This window comes from Aplidium turbinatum, chromosome 12 (assembly GCF_918807975.1).
Source record: "Aplidium turbinatum chromosome 12, kaAplTurb1.1, whole genome shotgun sequence".
Taxonomy (NCBI): Eukaryota; Metazoa; Chordata; class Ascidiacea; order Aplousobranchia; family Polyclinidae; genus Aplidium; species Aplidium turbinatum.
The window spans coordinates 21,154,351-21,179,152 of NC_137483.1; the positions used below are offsets into that span (position 1 = coordinate 21,154,351).

Here is a 24,802-nt window from a genome sequence, read left to right on the forward strand (position 1 = left end):
TGATAGCTGACTCAGAAGTAAAACTGTAGAACATATTGGATATTGTGTGTACGAAGAGCAAAATATTTGACATGGAACCATGGCTTGCATGGAACTAAATGAAAAAAAAACTAAAACAATGGTCATAACAACGAAAAAAGAAGCCGAAACTCCTAGTGTATTTGTAATTTATCAGTTATATAGTGAACCATTTCTTTGATAATATAAATTTCTTAGCCATGTGATAAGAAAGCCAAAGCTAGACCATCTCTCTATACTGGTAATTTTTTTTGGAAAGCGGGCACCCGGCGAACAAAGACAAACTCATCTGAAACAATTTAACGACAAGGCAAAAACAATCATTTATATAACATATCATTGGAATACCTGGTTTAATTATTCATCCGAGGTCGTCGATGCCAAAAGAAGATTCAGTTCAGTTTATTTCTGACTATTACCAAAAAACAAAACTGCATATATGCTAAACGTAGTAAGGGTCTAGAAAAATGTAGAAGCGACAATAATTGTTGGTAATTTACCGCAGACTTAAAATTGCAAAATATGCTCACATATGTTTCTCGGCAGCCGATTTGTAGCAAGAATTGACAGCGACAGACACGTGTTTCGCCCATGAGGCTGGGCTCATCAGTATCGCACCGTATTCTGCCACAAATTTATTCGACCACCGCTTAAACACGTGTCTGTCGCTGTCAATTCTTGCTACAAATCGGCTGCCGAGAAACATATTGTTGATTGGATGGTCTGAATGGCTAGCGTGGAAGCTATACCGTTATGGTTGGCGAATCGCAGCTACTCGCTGTACTAGTGAGTGCTCAGCCTTGTGCTGATAGCCGGGAAGAACGCCCCTTTCTTCACAATATGCTCACATGTTCCATATAGGCTCCCGAAATGATTGCTCATCGGTTGGGTTTTAATTCGTAACTAAAACCTTGCTAAACAGTTTAGAATTAACTGTATTTAATGTTTTTACAGTACAGTAGGTACGCGAGATGAAGTTTTCATATTGTTGTTTTGACAGGATGCACCGACTTGTGCGCGACTCTCGATTGCACAACCTCCCCAGCTGTGGCTATGGGTATGGTCGGCTATACGATCGGTACACCGGTTGAGTACTTTTGCAATACTGATTCTGTCGGCATGGCAACTTGTGACAATGATGGATTAAATAACGACCCGCCTCAAATGTGTGGTAAGTTTGTTCTTTTTTTATGTATTGCAGTCTATTGTAGTGAGTGGTTAGTTCTTCGTTTTCACCATATTAGCATCTATAGCACTGAAGATGAGTGACCGCCGACACACGACAATAGTAACGCAGACATGTATGCCATGCCGTGATAATAGTGACAATTATTTACTCCTTTTACTGTGACAATACATGCTCCCAGAAATGTTGCTATCAACACAAAAATTTTCTGGAAACACTGCAACAACCTCAACGATCCAGTAAGCATTCAAGCATCATTACATCTTCAACTGATTCAGAATCGGGACAGCTCTAAATGTTTCCGACCGCACAGCAGAAGAGCAAGCATTCAACTAAATATTTCAACAGTTCTATACTCTCTTAAATTATTTGCGGCTTTGCGCAGCAGAAACAGTAATCCGTTGCAAGACTGTCGTTTACGAGACAGCCTGGTGTAATATACATGCACATAGTCAGAAACCATCCATAAAGCGATAATAAATACATATACATATAGGCGCCGATTTTTTCTTAGAAGAGAGGAATTCTAGGTGGGCGAGAGTTTTTAAACAGATTTCAATTAATGTGTATGTTTGCAAATTCACAATGGTTTGTCTTTCTCACAAAGAAAGCTTTTAGCGTCGCTGCAGCAATTAAGCTTTAATAGCTTTGATGTTTGCTTTCTTGCGCCTTGTGATCTTATGAGCGCTGCTAAACTAAACAAACTTCTTTTATGTTTTCCTTTGCGACCTATAAAGCGCGTGACTCATGACCTGTTATCTTTAAAATGGCGCCTTCGGATTTGCCGCAAAATGTTCGGACAGGTGACTACAGTAACAAGTACCATCAGGGTTAAGACGCTTCCACTGGAATTCGAAAAAAGCTTCCTTTGCAACACACGACCTTCTCGAGCCGGAAGCTGATCCGCCAGCATGCTAACGTCAAATGGAGCAGGTAGAGATCCATGTCTAATGCTGTTTTCTACAACTACCGGTGCATTGCCTGAGACTTTGACTTCACCACTGTCCATCCTTGAAGCACTGCTTTCTTCATCAATGTCATCTCTACGTTCATTTGCGCTGGACGTGGCTTCTTCAGCGTTATCATCTCGACACCTTCTGGAAGCTGCTTTTAAGAATGCGCGAATAGATGTTTGACTTTGCTTCATATTTAACTTTTCAATAATGAAATGACACCATCGCGCAGTGCCCCAATTTATACCCAGCAACAAGTTGGTGAGGAAAGATTTGTAGAAAGCGATTGTTTCAGTACCGTACGTCTTTAGTTTGGATCGGTTATTTTATTGTCATGTTCATTATGATGTCATATTCATATTCCCTTACGCTGACCGGGAACTGAAGTTTGATTGTGACGTAACGAAAGTGAGACCATTCGGAGAAAAGATCAAACGTGGCTTTCCCTCACCAGGAATTGTCATTGTGTGGCAGTTGCAGTAGCAACAACAATGCAGTGAGTATCGCCTTTTTTCAACGCAGCGTTGTTGCGGAATTGCTTTGTTCTGTCGGATACCTAGCGAGAGACATCTAGCGTAAAACAAGAAGTTGCGCTGCAGTGTTGGTTGGATAATTCAGCGTGTAACAAAAACGCAAATAATTGTAACGAACACTTCATAAGTGTCATGAAAACAGGGTGGACGAAACATATTTTGCGAACCCTCGTCAGGGTCGACGCCTATGCATATTGCATATACAGTATACACCCAACGCGGAAGGGGTGGGAAAAATTGTCTGGTCTTCAACCAAAAAGCGTAACGTCGATTAGATTAAACGACAATCGTGCTCCTCTGATGATAAGCATAATTACAAACCTACATTTTGTAACCTTATATAAGCCAAGATTTGTTTCTGTCATGGTGTAAAAGTTGATTACCATAGTTCTTTTAAGCGTAACTTCATGCATTATTTCAACTCCACAATAAACATTTTCTGTGTACGCTAATGATTAATAAGATTCTTGAAAGGTGTATGGTATATAATACTCAACTGGTCAGTTAAATGTTCGGTTCTCTATCTTTGTGACTATATTATTGTTCTCACACGATGAAATCAACTATATTAAGCTGGAACTGTCGGCTACTTTAAGTAAATTATTTTTTCAAAAGTGTTTGCCAAAATCAGATAAACCAAGACTCTCTGGAAGAATTGCACAAAAATCTTCACTTTTTTTTGTTATGCGCTTTTTCGTATTTTGCATACTGTATGAGTTTGTAAATAGGCCAAATTAGAAACGTGAATATAGCCAGGTTTTACTAAAGATGCGTTTATTGGATGATGGATCAATGTATTAGTCTTATATGACATTAAGAATCTTAGGTAGTCTTAAGTAATTTAGTAGGTGATCTTTAAAAGAAACATTTAAGAGCATAGATATTAATGATAAATATTGTGCTCCACGAGAAATATCACACGTTGTTGTTGTATGAACATAACAAAAATGAAAATGATAGTTTAAATTCAACGTCAGGTTAATTACATATTATATATTATGACGTTGTTACCTGTGAGACCGGATTTCAAAATGATGGCTTTGTTTTGCTATACTTACTCATTGTTATAATGTTTATTTTTAGATTTTTAAAACTTTTTGAGTAGTATACAGGGATGCTGCTTGTGAAATATAGCCTCACCTCTTCAAGGAATAATTACATCTTAAAATTAACTTGTGCTTCATGTCAATAATAAATTTTTATCCTTGTTGAAGCGTTTTTATGTAATTTTAAGGTTGTGACCCGCCCGATGTGTTGGATTTCTCTATTCAAGAACCCATACGGAACCCCAATCGTCGTTACACGATAAATGAAGAAGTGTTATACGTATGCAATGCTGGAGAAACGGTACCCAATACTCCAACAAGGTGTCAAAACGATGGAACTTGGACAATATCTATGGCGAATACTAATTTACCTGAGTGCAGTAAGTGTTTGACGTTACGTTTTTTTTGTGGTAGCTAAGTGCAATCATTAGAGGAAGCTAACAACAGTTTATTGTATGCAGCAGAGAATAAAACTGTTTTAAAAACTTAGTTTCTGATGTAATTGCCTTGCTTTAAGCTTGCCGAACACTTGTCAATAGCAAAAGTGATGAAAATTAATTTTTACCATAAAAATGTTTACTTCCTCTGTATCTTGCTGTTTTAGAAAAAAATGAAAAGAGTTTTGAGTTTCTGATAGCTTTATTTTAGCATTCCAAAATGTTATTCAATGATCCTTTGTATTAAAAAATAGAGGCTTGTCAAAAACAGCGCATTATTTCTGTCATGGCTGGGTAGTAGGGTGGATCGTTTTTTAACTTTTTTTCTTAATCGCTTATTAATAGTGCCGAAAAGTTGTGCACTGACATTTTAAGCACTACACAAAAAACAAATTTCAAAAATTTTAATATCTTGGGTCGCCCCAAAGAAGTTGAAATATTAGAAAAAGTGGAATATTTCCAAAAATTTTTTGTTTTGTTTTAGTTTTTAATCGCTTGTTAAGAGCGCGGAAAAGTTGTGCACTGACATTGTAAGCACACCATAAAAAAAAAATTTCAAAAATTTTAATATCTTGGGTTGCCCCAAAGAAGTTGAAATATTAGAAAAAGTGGAAAGTTTCCAAAAATTTTATTTTTTGTTTTAATTTTTAAGCGCTTCAGAAAATTTCTGAAAATCAATATTTACTTTGCATTGCTGATGTCATGGTTGTCTGTATCCTGTTTAATAACATGAACGATCACCAACGTTTTCTGCCTTCCCCTTAGTGCGGCCTTTTGTGTGTTATGTGTAGGCAACACAGCACACACTTGACTTATTGCAGGTTTCAAGCTGTATCGCTCTCACGCAGCTACTCGGATCGCAAATCGATCTTATGTGCTTTAGTGTAGGACGTAGGTGTTGCATACATATCGTTGTTTGAGTCCATGTGCTAGGTTTCTATCTCCACATTTTTCCCTTTTATAAATCCTTTGTAATTATGGTTTTTGTGTGACCTTTGACTTGCTAGGTGACCTTTAAATTGCCTGTTTGTCAATTTTACTCGTGGTAGAGGTTTACCGAATAGGCTAACTACAGAGTTATAGTGTTTGAAAGTAAACCGACTGCTGTGCTGGTAGCATTATTATTATACTACGGTAGTGATGCTAGTTTAGCGGCAGCAGTGTTTGGTAGTATTATTTTGTTTCTGCATCGCCAACTTTTTAGCCAGTTACTCTACATAAATTTAGCTTATAGGACAGTGGCTGCAACTGTTGTATAGCCCAGTGGTTCTAAAAGTGGGCGATATCTCCTCTTTGGGGGCGAAAGAGTTACAATAGGGGGTGAAAACCCGGACGGGGCGATGACTTTGTTTTATTTGTTTACTTGTTGGTTGTACTCGAATTGCATAATTACTTGTGAGAAGGCTTCAAATAACATTTGTTGTTGAAGAGCATGTGTGTATTATCGCTGAACCTGGATCTCAGTATTTTGGCCATGTAAGTCCAACCGCGGGAACAGCCAGAAGCATTGCCGACTCCATAATATCAGCAGTTCGTGATAGAGGAACAGACACCAGCTTAATAACAGCCGTGGGGTGTCATGGTACTGTGGTAAATACGGGTCATGCAGGCGGTGTTATCCGACTGTTGGAATTAGAGTTTCGAAAACCGCTGCAATGGTTGCTATGTCAACCCCACGCAAACGAATTACCCCTGCGACATCTTTTTGTGTTTTTGGATGGCAGTACAACTGGTCCTCGTGGGTATTCCGGACAGATTGAAAAGGCTTTACTTACATGTGATAAAATGCCTATCCGACGATTTGAATCAATACCTACTTTTCCTCATATGGGTGTGACCGATTTAAGCACGGACCAAAGATACCTCCGGGACATTTGTCATTGCGTTTGTACAGGAGAAATTCCCAGTTCACTCGCCACAAGAAGTCCAGGTAAGCTTAATCACTCACGCTGGCTAACTGCAGGGAATCGCATTCTGCGGTTGTATATAGGGACCACAGAACCCTCTGATAATTTAAAAACGCTGGCTACCTTTGTCATGAAGGTTTATTGCTCCTATGTGGTTCGAAATAAAGTGCAATCCACTCTGTATCAGCGTGCTGTTCATCTATGGCAAACCATCAGCAAATCTCGCTACCTGTCGGATAAACTAAAGGCCATTGTCGACCCTGTTATTCAAAGAAATGGATTTTTTGGCCGCAACGAAAACATACTTTTGTCAATGCTGTTTGACAAAGAATCACATGTGCGTGAGCTGGGAATACGCCGTATACTGTTTGCACGAGAAACTCCCGTTTGCAATGAAATCCGGCGCTTCAAACTGCCAAAATTCAATTTTAATGCTGTCAGTTATGTTGATATGATATGCTGGCAAACCGATAACGACAAAACCGAACCTCCAATAACTATGAAAATGACAACAGAAGAACTTTGGTCGTTCAAAAACATCAACACAAGCCAACATTTTTTTAATTTTCCCTGTCACACGCAAGCAGTCGAGCGAGGTGTCAAGGTTGTCACGGAGGCCTCTGTTGCAGTATGTGGTGCCGCTAACCGCGATGGATTCATCAGAAGTCGGCTACAATCCAGGAAAGAAATGCCACGTCTCAATACAAAACAAGATTTTAGATTATGTTCTTAAAAGGTTTGCGTATCCTTCATGTACTTGTAATTCTACTTGTAACTATTGATTTTCTGTGTAATTTACAATGATTCTCAGGAGGTAGTGCAGTTACAAATGTGTAAAAATTGAATTTTTAAAAATTTGCGATTCTTTTTTGAATTTTAAACTTTGTTGGGGCACCCCAAGATATTAATTTTTTTGGAAATTTATTTTTGCTTTGTGCTTACAATGTCAGTGCACAACTTTTCCGCGCTCTTAATAAGCGATTAAAAATTAAAACAAAAAATAAAATTTTTGGAAATTTTCCACTTTTTCTAATATTTCAACTTCTTTGGGGCAACCCAAGATATTAAAATTTTTGAAATTTTTTTTTATGTTGTGCTTACAATGTCAGTGCACAACTTTTCCGCGCTCTTAACAAGCGATTAAAAACTAAAACAAAAAAAAAATTTTTGGAAATTTTCCACTTTTTCTAATATTTCAACTTCTTTGGGGCGACCCAAGATATTAAAATTTTTGAAATTTTTTTTTGTGTAAATAAAAATAGTTTTTGTGAAATTTTTTTTTGTGCTTAAAATGTCAGTGCACAACTTTTCGGCACTATTAATAAGCGATTAAGAAAAAAAGTTGAAAAACGATCCACCCTACTGGGTAGTTTATTGAAGGAAAATTTATTAAACTAAGCTAATTAGAACTGAGCAATATTTAACAGTTGTATAATAAATATCGCTGTTAAAAAGCGAACCGATGATGCACTATAACAGACATGGGCAAACTACGACCTACGGGCCAAATCCGGCCCGTTGGGTTATTTAATTTAGCCCACCTGATATTGGCGGAAACGAATTTGTTATGTAGTTGTAGGGTCTATGTTTTTTTGTTGTCATATCTAAGCATTGTTACTTCAATTTACAATTTTAGGAGCCCTTAACATTTCCTAAGGGCTGTAGAACAAAGAAACCACTTAGTATTATTTCGTTGTTTTTTCCTACACAGTATCTTTATTTAGAGTTCGAAGATTTCTTTGGTAACACGCCCAATTTATCGTCTTAACGGCCCTGGTTATGGCCGATTTACAGTGGCGTACGCAGGATTTTCTCAAGGGGGGGGCCATTGAGAGTAGCATAGCTAGGAATTTTGAAAGGGGGGGTTTTGACGACCGGCTGGCGAAGCCCGACGGCGTTTTCGCTTAAGACGACACCCAGCGGCGGGGGGTCTGGGGGACCTTCCCCAAAAAAATTTTGAAAAATTACTTTGAATTTGGTGCATTCTGAGAGCATTTTCAACAAAAATGTGGGTATGAATATTCCTGTAAAATGGCGCTGTCAGGTGGCATAGCAAAAGGATAAGATCATGTTTTCTTTGGCATTTTTCGGAAATAAAGCTAAGTCTCTATGTTTTCTTGTTGTTAATTCCTTGCTGAGATGTTTGAATGTTTGGTATTGGCAAAACTCACTCTTTTAATGCAATTTTGTTTAAAAATAGGCAAGTTTTTTTTTAGATTGAAAGCATCATTTCCAAGCATAAAGAGACTGAAAGCATCATTCTCAATATCGTAACGTCACACGCGTGCCAAAGTGGAGTTGTAACCCCCCCCCCATGTATTTCGTATTGGCTTAGTCTATAAAACAACATTGTTACAGTAATTGCTTTGACAGAGCAATGCAAAACATATTAAATGCCTTAATCTACGTCATTAACTACAAAAAAAATTTAAGGGGGGGGGGGCCATGGCCCAATGGCCCCCCCCCTGCGTACGCCACTGCCGATTTATATAGTCTCTAACACTTGTTATACTTTATAAAACCCCGGTTTACTTTGTGGACAAAAACTTTTGAACTGTCTGGGTTCATAATTGCTGCAGCAAAAGTTTTAACTAAACAGTGGTTGAACGTTTCAAGCACCTGGCTCAGATTCCAATTAAGTTGAATAAATTGTTCCTGCCATGGTTTGGCTTTAACCCAAGTCTACAAAATAGACAATCACATTGTAATACGGCTCAAAATCAATAATAAACCAACTAAACCAAAACATTTCAGGTGCAACTTACATAAACTTAAATCAATATTAATAATGGTTTGACCTATTCATTGTCGCTCTACAACTACTGTCTTTTAGCGACCGGGCTTATTTTTTACCATATTTACGATTACATCACATTATTGCTCGACTCATCTTCATCGCGTTATGCCAGAAAGAATACAACCGGTGCACTTGTCAAAGTATTTAAGAAGATCCTACCTAGCAATGTAAGAACCGAAAGCGATCACTACTAAGCCACTGAGTTAGTCTACAATCCAAATTGCAAACAGAAAATAAATTTTCATCAACAGTAAACAGTGAATCTGCTTCAGACACTGAAGCACTTGTTGATATAGCTAGCATTATGGTGGACCTTAACTTGAAAAAAAAGTTTCTCGGCAGCCGATTTGTAGCAAGAATTGACAGCGATGGACACGTGTTTCGCCCATGAGGCTGGGCTCATCAGTATCGCACTGTATCGGCTGCCGACAAACATATTGTTGATTGGATGGTCTGAATGGCTAGCGTGGAAGCTACACCGTTATGGTTAGCGAATCGCAACTGCTCGCAGTACTAGTGAGTGCTCAGCCTTGTGCTGATAGCCAGGAAGAACGCCCCTTTCTTCACACTGAAAAAAAACGTTAGAAAATATTTTGGAAACCTAGTTGGTTGTGTTTCTTTCAGGTCAAAACTGTTTTGTGTAAAAAAACTCTAGGATAGAAAAACATTCATTTTAGAGGTTGCACATGATTACTGAATTTTCCTTTTGCATAGCCACTTTTATTGACATTTGGGTCCCTTTTTACACAACATTAGTTGCTCAGAGGTCAAGGTACTCTAGGTGTTACTGTTATCCCCATTCATTATTGCCCAGTTGTGAGTTGTGTTATCTTGTTGCAGTCACGGCATCCACGCCTACGTTCTACCACCACCGGCATAAGAAACTGCTGCTGATCTTTATCGTACGTTATCTTCTTGCGTTTGAGGCCACCGCAGATCATGTTGTTACATCCAGGCGCGGCAGCCAATGGATTGTGTGTTCATCGAGCGTTGTGAGATCCACAACTCCACATATCTGTCCTGGAGTCGATATACAGGACAACGGTAGATAATGTCGTGTGCAGTCTGAGAATCTGAGCCACATGCACAAGATGGTGAATCAGCGAGGCCCCATTGAAACATGCTGCTGTTGAAACGCCCAACCCAGTCCGTAGGCGATTGAGCTTCACCCATTCCTTCCGAGGTAGTTCTGCTCCGGGTGGATTGTTGGTATTGGGAAGGACTGTGAATTGGGTTGGTCTAGAAACTTCTCTCCATTCACTGTTCCAAATTTAGGAAATGTGGAAGTTGGATTTACAGATAGCTGCAGCATGTCGGGACAACGGGCGTCGAGATTTCAAGCGCCGGGGCTTTTGGGAGTGCGAATTTAGGACAATCTGGTTGAGGAGCTGGTCGATGATCATCTCTCGACATGGCTTGTAGGACCAGACTGCGTACATGGTTTTCCCTGCAAAGTCTACATGGGGCGATGCCTAATCGTTCCGGCAGAAAGTCAGTGGGAGTAGGAAGCAGGCAACCAGTCATTATTCTCATGGTGGTGCTGATGGCAATGTCAATTTTGCTAGTGTGTACGCTGCGGCACCAAGTGGGGGAAGCATATTCGAAGGTGCTGTAAAAGTGTAAATAAGTGCAAGGGCACTTGTACGGAGTGTGGATGTACTAGCACCCCAGGATGCTCTAGCTAGGCATCTCAGCAAGTTGTTGCGTACTGATAGCTTAGCATGGAGGGCTTCAGCATGGTGTTTGTAGGTAAATTGTCGGTCGAGCTTCAATCCTAGGTAGGTGGGACACGGATTGTGTGGGAGTGGGTTTCCATTGCGAGAGACTGACAATTGGCGCGCAGATTCCATGTTGCAAAGGTGAAAAGGTGTGACAGTGGTCTTTGCCAGGCTCAGTTTCAGCATCCAAAGCTTCAGATAGTCTGCGATTTGGGCCATGTCATCTGTAAGTGCTTGCTATACCCCATGCCAGGACTTGTCAGAACGGAGTCGTGCTATATCATCAGCATAGCCATACTGGCGTGACGTAGTCTCTGTCATGTCACTGATGCAAAATTGTAGATGTTAAATAGTAGGGGTGATAAGCAGGATCCTTGCGGAACACCGTTTCTTAAGCGGCGGGGCCGGCTGCGCTGCTCGTCACTCGTCTTCGGCAAAAAAGTCCGCTTTGCCAGAATGTTTGCGAGAAATCGCACTACCTTTTTGTCTGGGATCATGCGGAGGAGCTTTAGGGTTAGCCCTTGGTGCCACACAGTATCATAGGCAGCAGTGAGGTCCACCAAGCTTACTCCTGCTTTGTTGCCCTTCTCGAAACTTTCCTCAATATCCTCGGTCAGCTTGACTGCTTGATGAGTCGTACAGCGTCCGTGCCGAAATCCAGCTTGTTCTTTTGGTACCTGGAGATCAACAACTGGCTAGAGTCTAGTTAACAGGAGCCGTTCCAGGATGCTTTATGAGACGCAGAGTAGTGATATTGGACGATAGCTTTTGGGATCATCAGCTGGCTTGTTTGGTTTAAGTAATGTCACTACAGTTGCTTTTCGCCAGATTTTAGGTATAGCCTGGAGGGTCAGGCAAGCAGATTATAAGCTTTTCAACCATGTCAGATATTTGGGGCCACACAGTGCCTTAAGAATTCTGGAGGAATGTTATCGGGCCCTTGTGCTTTCCCAATTTTAACTTGTTTGATGACAGATGCAAGTTCTCTGGTGCTGAAAGGGGCTGATAAATGGCCATCTGCGCTTGGGGCGTTCCAGAGCCTGCTGCATTCCTGCTTCACTGCAAAGGCGTGCTTCTTATTTGCCATTGGCTAGGAGTTGTTGTGCTATGGCGTTGGCGGTTACAGGGCATCGTTTAGCATTGGAGGAATGGAGGTGCGGCATGTAAGGCGATTGAAAGTTTTCCATGCAGCTCTGCTTGAGTGAGTGAAGTCAATGCCTTGTACTGTATCTTCCTAACGCTGTTTACGTTTTATGTTGAGGTGTTCCAACAGATCAGTCATGGATGTTTCTTCACTGATTTTGAGGCCAGGAACGCATCATAGCGTTTGTTGCATTATTTTTCCCAGGAAGGTATGAATTGACGACGGAATCCACGGGGGATAGACTTATTTGCTGCCATGAGTAAGGTTTTGCAGAAGGCTTTATAAGACTTCTCCAACGCGTCATAAGTTGGTTCTGGAAGGTGCCGAGTTTTTATTTCAACCAGTAGTGTAAACTTGGTCCAGTTTGCCTTGCAAAAATTCCACATCTTCACAGGTTTGCTTGGGCTGGGTTGAATGGGTTTTCAGGGGTGATGAGCGATGGTCTATGTTGGGACTTAGGAAAGGGGCTAAGGATGGTACGGTTTGGTAAAGTCTTTTTACGTTGGCAAAGGCCAGATCCGGATTGGTTGTTGTTTTCAATCTTAATAACAAAAAACTGTCTGGTTCTTTTGGTTGAACATTAATTGGATACCAGTGACAGCTGCCTATGATTCAAGCGCTATGCCGTCTGCATTTGAATGGCGGTAGCCCCAGGTTGTGCTTTTGGAATTGAATTCTCCGGCACACATGCATGGTGGAGCAAAAGGGGGAATGGAGTTAGTTTGCAGACGTGTATTTGGTGGTTTATACACGTTATTCACAGATGTGCCTTCAATTTTTGTGGCTGTCCATTCAACTTCACAGTCAGGGTTGGATGAAACAATCGGCATTCACTTAGCAGAGTTTCTTACATATGTGGTTATTCCATGAATGTTACTATTGGTGCATGCTGCCAGGGTATATCCACGGATCTGTGACTTCAATACTTCGGTGGTGTGGGTTTCTTGAAGGAGCAATGCTGACACGTTATGCACTTGTGTGAAATGCTTCAACATGTTGCATTTGGCTTCGGTAAGGCCTTCAACCATAGGCGCCGGGTTTTGAAAATTGCCAGGGGGCAAACTTTCTAGCCGACTGATTGCTTACATTCAAAATGCTGATGTTTGTTTGTCAGCATTGATGTTTGCTTGCGTCTACATGCCATTGTATATCGCCAAGCTTTATGTTGGCTCAGGCCTCGAAATTCACGGCGGACATCGGACATGTCCGCCGTCACAGCATGTGATGTCCGCGGGAAGTACCATCTAGATCGGTCATATTTGTCCGCCGAGAAATAACACAGGAACTAGCGATACAAATCGTCATTGGATAGCACGAACAATTTTGCAATAATATAATTTCCAGCGCATTCTAGGGCGCATCTAGAAAATGTGAATACTGTATCCCTTAGCTTCCATTCAAAGAGGAAAACTTTCGATTTTTACATTGCTTCAACAATGGATGACATTGAATCAGTGTAACAAAGGTGAATTCTTCGCTAAGAATCGATAGGAGTACAGGTACTTCTACACCAGGGGTCACCAAACTATTTTCTCTGAGGGCTTGATTGCTGCGAGATTACAGCTGCGGGCCGGATGCAAATTGCGAAAAGATATACAATTATTTAGAATCTCCATTGACTTCAATTGTTCAAATCCTTCTGCTTATAATGTTTAGTCTGGCTGGTATGATTTGCCTAAACAGAGATATCGCACTGATCAAACATTGGTGTTTTGAACAACAAAGTTTGTGATGTCATAAGAAGAAACAATATGGAAAAATCATTATTTAGCATTTAGCAGGACAAGCAAGTTGCGTGTAGCTCAACAGCAACGTCAGTCCTTTACTAAAAGTTTGGTAACTTTTTTTCTTAACAGTTGTAGTGCAGCTGTTATTTCCGCAGCACGTAGCTGGCCGGATGAAATTAGTTCGCGGCCGGTTCTGGCCCGCTGGCCGTAGTTTGGTGACCCCTGTTCTACACTAATCACGTGCAATTTAGTTCAAGTTTTACGTCACAATGTCTGGCTTTGATCTCCGAGTAATAATGATACGGCAAGGTTGGTTACTAAATTAGATTATACGAGTAGGGAGTAAGCTATTACAGCAAGATGCAATAAAATTTGTTAAGTTTTGGTATTACAGTAAGAAAGAAAAACCCATATAAAATTCACTTTCGCTCACATGACACGCAAATATAAACTTAAAGAAAAAAGCCTGTGAAACTTTGCACAGCAGAAAATAGTAACGTTAGTGTAGAAATCTTCCGACTCCTGCCCAGAGCATTGTGACGCAATAAGCCACACGACCTCGTGCGGTAGAAGTTAATCAGTTATGTGACGTATTGACCAGCTACATGGCGCTTTGACTCTTCATGCGCAAGTCGTTGGTCTGACGAAAGCCTTTCAGAGTGACTTTACTGAATTTTTAAAAAGCCTTCTAAAACCGTAGTTATAGATCTGAAATGGCGAAGAATTATTATCAAGATAAAGTAATTAAGCATGACAATCGACGGCTCAAACTGGTGTGTCAACCGTGAGACTTAATTTGTCCGCCATCAACAAAAACGAGCTTCGAGGCCTGTAGGCTACTTCGAATTATATGCTGGTCACTTTGAACTTTAGCTCTTAATACGCGTAGATACTAAACTGAGCAAACGGCAAACCTCTCCTCGTTATTGACACTCCCAAGAAAAAACAAAGCAGAAGAAATCAAGAAAAACGTTTTTAAATCATTGTTACAACGCTTCAACGGCACCATGCTGGCGTTTATCAGTTACCGTACTTCTGTTTCTTTCGTTATCTTAGGAGCAGCGCTCTTGTTGCAACAAGTAGATCTTTTAATTGAGATCGATCCGCAATGAAGGTCAAACTAACGCAAATCTGAACTTAGAAACATTTGATTTAGGAATTTTTTTAAAATAATTTGCGTGGGGGCAGCCACTCCAACTAAACTCACAGGGGGAGGCGCCGCCCCCGGCCCCCCTGGAGTTGGCGCCTATGCCTTCAACGTTTATCTGCAAGATTATTACTCCGACATGAGAATGATTTTCTCTCCTTCGACACCAGGGCCGAGGGTTTAATCTTTTACCACCCCGGGTGCCCTGTGATTTGTGGTTTCTGTTGCCATTCGCTTCATAAATTTGAATCACTAGGACTCACCACGAGGAGGTTGGCAATATGCCAAGAGCAGTGGTTGCGGCAATGATCAAAACGAAACATCGTATGTTATAAGTTAATGGTATTCTTGATTGGGTGTCATCCGACACGCTTCAGTGACTTATTATTTGTGACTAGGATTTATTGTACCACCTTTCTGGCCATCGGATACCTGGTTGAATATTCCATGATTTAGAGCAGCTGTTGGAGCAGTGTTTTCTTGGCGAGTGTTAAGAAGGCTTTATCAAGTGATTTTGCCATTTGTTGTCGTTTTATTTCACTTAGTAGGCTACTTCTCTGCCGAAGAAAGCTAAAGCTACTAATGTTTCAGAGAGGTATCCTTCTAAAGTTGACCAGACAATCTATTCAGTGCAGTTTTAACAATTGTCACAATCAATGTGCGAGGTCTCGCGTCGGGCTGTTTTGTATCTTGACAGAACGTGCTGTTTTTATTATGGAATTTTTGAGCAATGTGTTATTATCGGTTACTGGCCTGAAGTACCGGTAACCTTTGATTGCGAGATCTCTATTATGTAATGTGTTTCCAGAGCATTCGGGACATTCATTCAGAACAATTCTGGAATGTTCTGTTGTTTTTCACAATTGCCGGGTGACGTTTGTCATGACGTCATAAGGATATTTACCAGTCGATCTGTGATTGCGAAATCTTTATTATGTAACGTGTTTTTTAGAACCTTCTACGTCTACGTGACAATGTAGAAGCTTCTTTAAACCTGCTATAAATAGTGGTGTAAATTGATGGATTTTTTTATGAGAGTTGTATTATGAGTTGATTATGAGAGTTGTATTATAAGTTGATTATGAGAGTTGTGTTACGAGTTGTGGATTGGTAATAGGTGCAGAGATTATTGTTGATTGAGAGTTATGGAATAATGGAATACAAGTAGGCTAGATGAAAATTGGTGGTGATATAAATTGTGTTCGAAATTAGAGTTATTTGAGAAGCCGTTCGTTAAAGTCCTTCAAGAATTTTCATTATTATTTCACCAGTAAAACTTATTCGACATTTAATTGACTGCTTTTCGGTTATACCCATTAAACTACGTCATTGAATCTTTTCAAGTCTTTTTCCTGGTAAGAGATAGAAAGAAACCGTGACAACAATTCTTGTCTTGGTAATTTTGCATCACCTTAAAAAGTCTAAAAGCATGTCTTCGTGCAAATGCTTAGTAAAATGATGCTTCCAGCCAATCCACGTAAATGTTCATTCTAAAAAAGCACATAGGCCGATGGCGGAGCCCTTGTTGTTTTTTAGTGGTCAGCTTCAACTGACTTCGAAACATTCAGATCTTCACAGATTAAATGGATGTTTTTTATCCATCTAACTTTATGAGTTGGTTCCGAGGTCTGAAAAACGAAAAGGGACTCTCCTGAAAGAAATATCACTTGGACAAACAATTGACATTTCAGTTATCTAAAAATAATCACCTGGGTAGGACATTAAACTGCATCCTCGATGTCAGGAGGAGAGGTAGCACCTTACCCAAGGTCTGGGTCGCTGTCACCGCAACACGTCCCGCTGGTAGTTCTGGACTTCACTTCTGACATTGATGCCCGTGTCAGGCAGGTTGGCGGCGTAGGCGGAGGATAGCTACATGCTACAACGGCTACAATGGCAACATCTTTCAAGAAGGAAAAGAAGGAACTTAAATCATAGTCGGGTTGGCCGAACTCGTTAGTTGTCGTGCATAGGTATCCGGTCATCAAGGCCACTCTGGTCTTTAAATGGAGGTTGGGGTAAGCAAAGGCATGCTCCCTGTAGAAAACATGCACCAAAAATCCTAATGATAGATGTTGAAAAAAGAATGGCCCCCAGTTCCTGGCAGCCCATAAATGGGCAGGGGTACGAAGAATCTTCGATTTGTGTGACATTGCTGTTAAAAATTCAGGGGTACGACTGAGAGGTCTAAATGTAGGAAGCTTGCGTTTTACTGTAAAGGTACTGAAGTGAGTGAAGAGCTGAGAATGAGGAAAGTAGATGTTTACTGTTTACAAGAAGTCGATGGAGGAACAAAGGAGCCATGTTTTTGGGTGTCAAAGTAAGGAGATACAAGCTGTGGTGGCCGGGCAATGATATTGGGATCGGAGTTGGGATTTTAGTTAAAGAAGAGCTATGTAAAAATGTTGCTGCGGTTCGTAGACAGAGTTACAAAATAATGGCGATAGTGATGGTGGTCGAGCACGTAGTAATAAGAGTAATCTGTGCTTATGCACCACAAAGTGGAAGATCCGATGCAGAAAAAGAAAGATTTTAATAACGAAATAACCCATGAATGGAGAACAAGAAGTGATCAGGAAATCGTATTGGGTCTTGGGGACTTTAGTGGGAACGTTGGCAAACAAATCTATGGGTTTGAAAGTGTCAATTGAGGGTTTGGCGTGGGAGAAAGAAATCGTCATGGAAGGCGACTACCTGAGTTCTGTGACGAAAAGGACCTGTGTGTTGCTACTACTTGGTTTAAGCAAGAGGAAGGAAGAAAAGTAACTTTCAGTGCAGGTGAAAATGAAACTGAAATTGACTTTGGGTTGGTATGCAGGAAAGCAGAAAACTGATCAAAGATGTGAAACCGATACCATGCGAACTTCAACATAGATTGGTGGTTATCGACTTGGACAAGAAAGGTCTGAAGAAAACTGTAAATAAAAACAAGGTGATTAATAAAAATTTCTTCTTTACGACGAGGTCTAGAACTTTTAATTGCTTTATTTATCCTGTCATTCAATACAACTCTGAAACCTAGAATATCTCAACAAAAATATCTGAAAATATTAAAGCTTTTGGGATGTGGTGCTTCCGTAGAATGCAACGTATTTCACGGCTTGTAAAGAAAAAAGCAAAGAAGTTTTACAAGTGAACCAAACCAGATTTCTGTTTAAAAGTATTCAACACGACAATATAAATTTCTCAGCCATGTAATAAAAAAGAAAAAAACTGGACCATCTCTCCATAACTGGTAAAATTTGCGATAGCGGGCACCTGGCGAACAAAGACAAACTCATCTGAAACAATTTAACGACAAGGCAAAAACAATCATTCACACAACATATCATAGAAATACCTGATTTAATTATTATTCATCCGAGGCCGTTCGTGCTTGATTCAGGCAATTGCAAAAGATTCAGTTCAGTTTATTTCTGACCATCACAACGAAAAAACAATGGTACTGCTATTTTGCATTTATCAAATGCTGGCATTTGCACAACAATCTAACCTCGTAGTGTAATTTATTAAGAATCAATTTCGCTATAGTAGTAGCATCTTCGGCCAGCACATGTAAAAAAGAAAATTTGAAAAATGCGTAAAACGAACAAATAAAGCAAACTCCGATATTATCATCATCATCATTAAGTTCCTTCCTCTCGTCGAGGGTTGGAGGCAATGAGACGCCAAGTTTCTCTGTTGTAAGATTTTTCTACTGCAGTTTTGTAGTTAAGTCCTGACCAGTCTTCAATATCATTATTCATTAGTCCAAATTCTTGGTGGTCTGCCCCTATTTCGTTTGCCGTTCATTTTTCCTTCTAGTAGTTGTCTTTGAATAGAATTATTGCGAATCATGTGGCCAAAATATTTCAATTTTATTGATTTAATTGTTTGTAAAACTTCCATGTTGGTTTGTATTCTGGATAGTACATCTTTGTTTGTGATTTTATCCTTCCATGAAATTTTAAGCATTCTTCTATAAATCCACATTTCAAATGCCTCAAGTCGTTTAACGATCTGTGATGACAGTATCCATGTTTCTGCATTGTAGAGTAGCGTAGTCCATATACAGCATTTCGCAATTCGTTTTCGAGTGTTCATGTTAATTTTACGTGTTGTTAATTAATGATTTTTTCATTTTTACGAAGTTGCTTCTTGCTATTTCTATTCGTCTCAATATTTCCGTATCGCATCTGCCATTTTCAGTTATTGTGTGTCCCAGATAGGTGAAGCTTTTGACTTGCTCGACCAGCATTCCGTCCATAGTAATATTTAAACTTGGTACATTTTCTTTTCTTGTAATAATCATCGTTTTCGTCTTGTTTGTGTTGATTTTCATGTTATATTGCTTTCCAATATTGTTCACTTTTTCTATTATTGTTTGGAGAGCTTCTGCTGATTCCGCCAATAAAACAGTATCGTCTGCATACCGTAGGTTGGATATGTTCATACCTCCTATGCTGATACCCTCCATTCCATCAATCTGTCTGAAAATCATTTCAGTATACAGGTTGAATAGACATGGAGATAGTATACATCCCTGGCAAACTCCACGTTTTATGTCCATTGCACCAGATAAACCATCTTCCATCTGAATAAACGCTTTTTGCCTCCAATATAGATGTCACAATCAATGTGCAAGGCCTCGCGTCGGGCTGCTTTGCGTCTTGACAGAATGTGCTGTTTTCATTATGGAATTTTGAGCGGTATGTTATTATCGGTTATGACCTGAAGTAACCTCTGATGACGAAATCTGTATTATGTAACGTGTTTTCTGGAATCATTTTCCCTACGTGACTTTCTAGAGACTTCTGTTGTTTACATTTAAATGCTACGTGACCGACGATGAGTTCGTGTGATGCAACACTACGTAACATTCTCGAGGTTACTGGACTGAACAACCAACTATAAATAGTGGTGTAGTTTGTGTTATTATTATTATGATGATTATTATTGAGTTGGTTATGAGAGTTGTGTTATGAGTTGTGGATTATAGTAGTTGATGCAGAAATTATTGTTGATTGAGAATTGAAGTAATCAAATACAAGTAGATGAGAATTGATGCTGATATAATTTCTGATCAAAATTAGAGTTATTTGAGAAGCCGTTCGTTAAAGTCCTTCAAGAAGTTAGATTATCATTCCACTAGTAGAATTATTCGACATTTAATTGACTGCTTTTCGGTTATAACCCATTAAACTACGTCATTGAATCTTTCCAAGTCTTTTTCCTGGTAAGAGATAGAAAGAAAGCGTGACATTCTGGGGGCTCGTCCGGGAATAACCGAAAAACTGAAGAATACCGAAAGATTTATTGAAAGAATAATAAATTAACAACAAGCTGTCAAAATGGCGGATGCCGTCAAACATGAGATGATTGAAGACTTACGGAGCATGGCTGAACGAATGGGGCTGAGTGACAATGAAAAGTCTCAGTTTGTGATGGAAGAGTATCACAAGATAATGGCCCAAAAAGCTCAGCGAGAAGCTGACGAAAGAGAAAATAGAAGAGCTGCTCGTGAAATAAGGAAAGCAGAACTTGAAGCTGAGGAAAAGCGAGCACAACTTGAAGCTGAGGAAAAGCGAGCACAACTTGAAGCTGAAGCAGAGGAGAAGCGGGCGCTGCGCGAAGCTGAAGAAAAACAAGCTCAACGAGAAGCTGAAGAGAAACAAGCGCAGCGCGAAGCTGAAGCTGAAGAAAAACAAGCTCAACGAGAAGCTGAAGAGAAACAAGCGCAGCGCGAAGCTGAAGCTGAAGAAAAACAAGCTCAACGAGAAGCTGAAGAGAAACAAGCGCAGCGCGAAGCAGAAGCTGAAGAAAGAAGAGCGCAATATGAATTGGAAAAGTTAAAACTTGAATTAGAAAGACAAAAGCTGGACATTGGTGAGCGATCTAATTCTACTAATGATAATGCTCGAGATGTTATTGTGGCGCAAGTTAGACGTCCAGATTTGCCATCATTTGTTGAAGAAAAAGATGAGTTGGATAGTTATTTGTTAAGATTTGAAAGATATGCTACAATAGCCAAATTGGAGAAGTCGACGTGGGCTACCCAGCTAAGCATGTTATTATCGGGACAAGCTCTTGATGTATATTCAAGACTTTCGCAAGAAGAAGCCATGAACTACGACAGATTGAAGTTAGCTCTGTTAAAGCGATACAATTTTACCGAGCATGGATACCGTCAAAGATTCCGTGAGGCAAAGCCTGAACGACACGAAAGTCCAGGTCAATTTATTGAACGTTTGAGAAACCTTTTGTTAAAATGGTTTGAACTTTCGGGGGCCGAACAATCATTGGACGGATTGGCCAACCTTATAGTTAAGGAACAATTCACAGATTCATGTTCAAAAGATCTGTCTGTTTATTTAATGAAGAGAAGTCCAAAGACTCTAGAAGACATAGCCAGTGTGGCGGAACAGTACTTGGTTGCTCATGGCAAGAAATTGGCGCATAAAGAACCATTTCGTCGCAATACTGACAAAGGTCATACCAGTAGTTTTCACAAGAGCCTTTCTACCAGTGAAATTCGTTGCTTTAAATGCAATGGGATAGGTCATAAAGCTATTGATTGTCGGACTAAACCCAGGGATGGACGAAGATGGTGCAATTTCTGCAGTAGATATGGACATGAAACGAAGGAATGCAGAGACAAGCCGCGTTCTCAAACCACAAATCAGCCGCCGAGGAACGTGACCGGTACTGTAGCTCACCGAGTGGGATGTGCTATCCAAATTCAAACTTTATTACCAGAAGAGGAGATTCCAGATGAGAGTGGTGGTTGGTCAGAAAGGAAGAAAATGGAAGATATATCTGAAGAAAAACAAATTAACACTAATTTGCCCATAGCGGTTGGAAAAGTGGGACATAAGGAGGTGAAGGTTTTACGGGATACTGGATGTACCGGTATAATTATTAAAAGAAGCTTAGTCAGTGAAGATCAATTGACTGGTAAAACGGGTCATACCACGACAATTGATACCACTTTAATTCAAGGACCTTTAGCGAGAGTGCATATCGATACTCCTTACCTTACCGGAATTGTGGAAGCCTTATGTTTGGAAAGGTGTTTGTTTGATCTAGTGATTGGTAATGTGGATGAAGCAAGGGCACCTGGTGAACCTGATCCGGAGTGGGGTATATCTGCCGCCGCTGTTACGAGGGCACAGGCAAGGAAGAGGGAAGATAATGTAAAGCCTCTAAAGGTAGCTGAGGTACAATCCAAATTAACCGTTACGAGGGATAAATTGGCTGAGATTCAAGAAAACGACCTGACTCTGAAGAAATTTGTTAATATGAAAGAGCCAATTAAAAGAGGAAATTTTGAGGTTCAATATGAAAAGTGTAGAAAAATCCTTCGTCGAAAACGTAAAAGATTAGATACCGGAGAAGTATGGAGCCAAATTGTAGTGCCAAAGGAATTAAGAAAACAAGTGATGAAGATTGCTCATGACTCCATTTTTGGTTGACATATGGGTGTAAAAAGAACGGAAGATCGAATCAACACCAATTTCTTTTGGCCAGGGATGCATAGTGACGTTGTGAGCTTCTGTAGATCTTGTGATATATGCCAGAAAACAGTTTCGAAGGGGAGAGTTGGAAGAGCTCCTTTAGGGAAGATGCCGGTAATTGACCTACCCTTTAAACGAGTTGCAATCGATTTGATAGGACCGATTGCTCCCGTTAGTGATGACGGTCATCGTTACATTCTGACCCTAGTAGACTATGCCACAAGGTATCCAGAGGCTGTACCATTGAAAAGGATAGATACTGAAACTGTAGCTGAGGCTTTGATCGATATTTACAGTAGGCTGGGTATTCCTGAGGAGGTCTTGAGCGACCTAGGAACACAGTTTGTTTCTGATTGCATGAACGAGGTATCCCGTTTACTCTTTCCATTAAGTCACTCAGGACTACTTCATACCATCCCATGTGTAATGGATTGGTGGAACGTTTTAATGGAACACTAAAGAAGATGTTAAGGAGGCTTTGTAGCGAACAGCCCAGACAGTGGCACCGATTTTTTAATCCCTTGTTGTTCGCGTACAGAGAGGTACCCCAAGAATCAACTGGATTCTCCCCCTTTGAACTATTGTATGGGAGGACCATTAGAGGGCCAATGAAGATTCTAAGGGAATTCTGGACCAATGAATCCGATTCTTCAGAAGTAAAAACTAGCTATCAATATGTTTTGGAACTTAAGGAACGCCTGGAAGAAACTATGAAGATTGCCAAGGAAGAGCTAGAGAAAAGCCAAATAAAACATAAAAAATATTTTGACCGGAAAACGACAAGGAAAAACTTGAAGGAAGGGGACAAGGTGCTGATTTTGCTTGCCGAGTGACAACAACAAATTGTTGATGCAATGGAAAGGCCCTTACCAAATTAAAAAGAAGGTCGGAGAAAATGACTTTCTCGTTTCTCTTCGTAACAAGCTAAAAACGTATCATGCTAATCTTTTGAAGTTGTACTATGATCGAGATGAAGACGCTAAAAGCAAGAAGCAAATGTTCCAAGATTCTTTACAAGTGTCAGAGCCCATGGTGACATTAACAGGATTAATGGAACATCAAGATAACGAAGATTATAGTGTCGATGATGATGAGTTACTAGAGTTAGGAAATTGCCATAGAAGAGAGAATCAACGATGTGGTTATTGACTCCAAGCTGCCGGACGTACAAAGGAAAGAAATCAATGATTTACTGAGGAAACATAAGGAATTATTTTCAGATCTACCTGGAAAAACAAAAGTCACTAGCCACCAAATCAACGTGACCACTGATATACCAATTCGTTCTAAACCTTATCCTTTGCCATACGCTGTTCGAGAAAATTTGAAGAAGGAAATGGAAGAAATGAAACAGCAAGGAATCATTCGTAAATCGACATCTCCATATGCTTCACCGATTGTTATCGTGAAAAAGAAAGATGGATCCAATCGAATTTGCGTCGACTATCGAAAGCTCAATAAGATTACACTCGGAGATCCAGAACCGATGACCACGGCCGAAGGTTTATTTCAACGCCTGGGTAAGAGCAAATATTTTACGAAGATTGATTTAAGTAAGGGTTATTGGCAAATTCCAGTGGAAGAAAAGGATATTCCCAAGACTGCTTTTGTGACGCCAGATGCAATGTATGAGTTCATTCGAATGCCGTTTGGTATGAAAAACTCTGGCGCGACTTTAGTGCGCGCAATCAGAAAAATTCTATCCGGAATGGATAATGTAGAAAGTTACATTGATGATTTGATTATACACACTAAAGATTGGGACACACATCTACGGACACTCGACGAACTGTTTGGGCGCCTTCGCGTCGCTAATTTAACAGCCCGCCCGTCAAAATGCGTTGTTGCGACCAAGGATGTGGAATTTTTAGGTCATATAGTGGGATATGATTGGATTACGCCAAATGAAGAAAACCTAAAGAAAATTCGTAACGCGAAACGTCCCAAGACTAAAAAGGAGGTGCGTTCTTTCTTTGGCTTGCTAAGTTATTACAGGGATCATATTCCATCTTTTGCTACGATTGCTGCGCCTCTAAGTGATCTAACTAAGAAGGGGATGCCAAACAACGTAATGTGGAAAGAAGAACAAGAGAGAGCGTTTCGAACACTACAGGAAAGTCTTCTGCAAAGACCAATTCTGAAATTGCCCGACTATGATAAGGAATTCATCGTGCGAACCGATGCATCAAACGTTGGTATTGGAGCAGTGATGATGCAAAGACACAATGACAAACTATATCCAGTCACATATGCCAGTAAGAAGCTAACCAATGCCGAACAGAAATACTCAACGATAGAAAAGGAATGCCTTGCAATAATTTGGGGCATTAATAAATTCCGTCTGTTTCTGATGGGAAAACCATTTATTTTGCAAACGGATCATAAGCCATTAACTTTCCTTTCCCACGCCAAATTTCAAAACGATCGAATAATGCGTTGGGCTTTGGCATTGCAAGTGTATGACTATCATATTGAAGACATTCCGGGCAAGGACAACATTGTGGCCGATTATATGAGTCGAATAAACATTGATTAACTTGACAGTTGCTCAGCTGCATACCGCTGTGGCGAATAACGTTTTTTTTTGGTGTTTTATTTTGTAGTGTGTTTTGTATTGATTGTGTTGTTATATTGTTTGCAACAATATTCTAAGGGGGGGCGTATGTCACAATCAATGTGCAAGGCCTCGCGTCGGG

At 40.1% G+C, this 24,802-nt stretch overlaps 1 protein-coding gene across 1 annotated transcript in view; it reads left to right on the forward strand.

The window, feature by feature from the left end:
* Positions 1 to 1,029: 1,029 nt before the first annotated feature.
* LOC145781073 (sushi, von Willebrand factor type A, EGF and pentraxin domain-containing protein 1-like) overlaps positions 1,030 to 24,802 on the forward strand; it is a 32,260-nt gene continuing 8,487 nt past the window's right edge. Inside the window, exons 1-2 of the mRNA XM_082592812.1 lie at positions 1,030 to 1,189; positions 3,925 to 4,116. Of these exons, the coding sequence (XP_082448938.1) occupies positions 1,072 to 1,189; positions 3,925 to 4,116 (310 nt within the window). The 5' untranslated portion in view covers positions 1,030 to 1,071. The remainder of the gene's footprint in view (positions 1,190 to 3,924; positions 4,117 to 24,802) is intronic.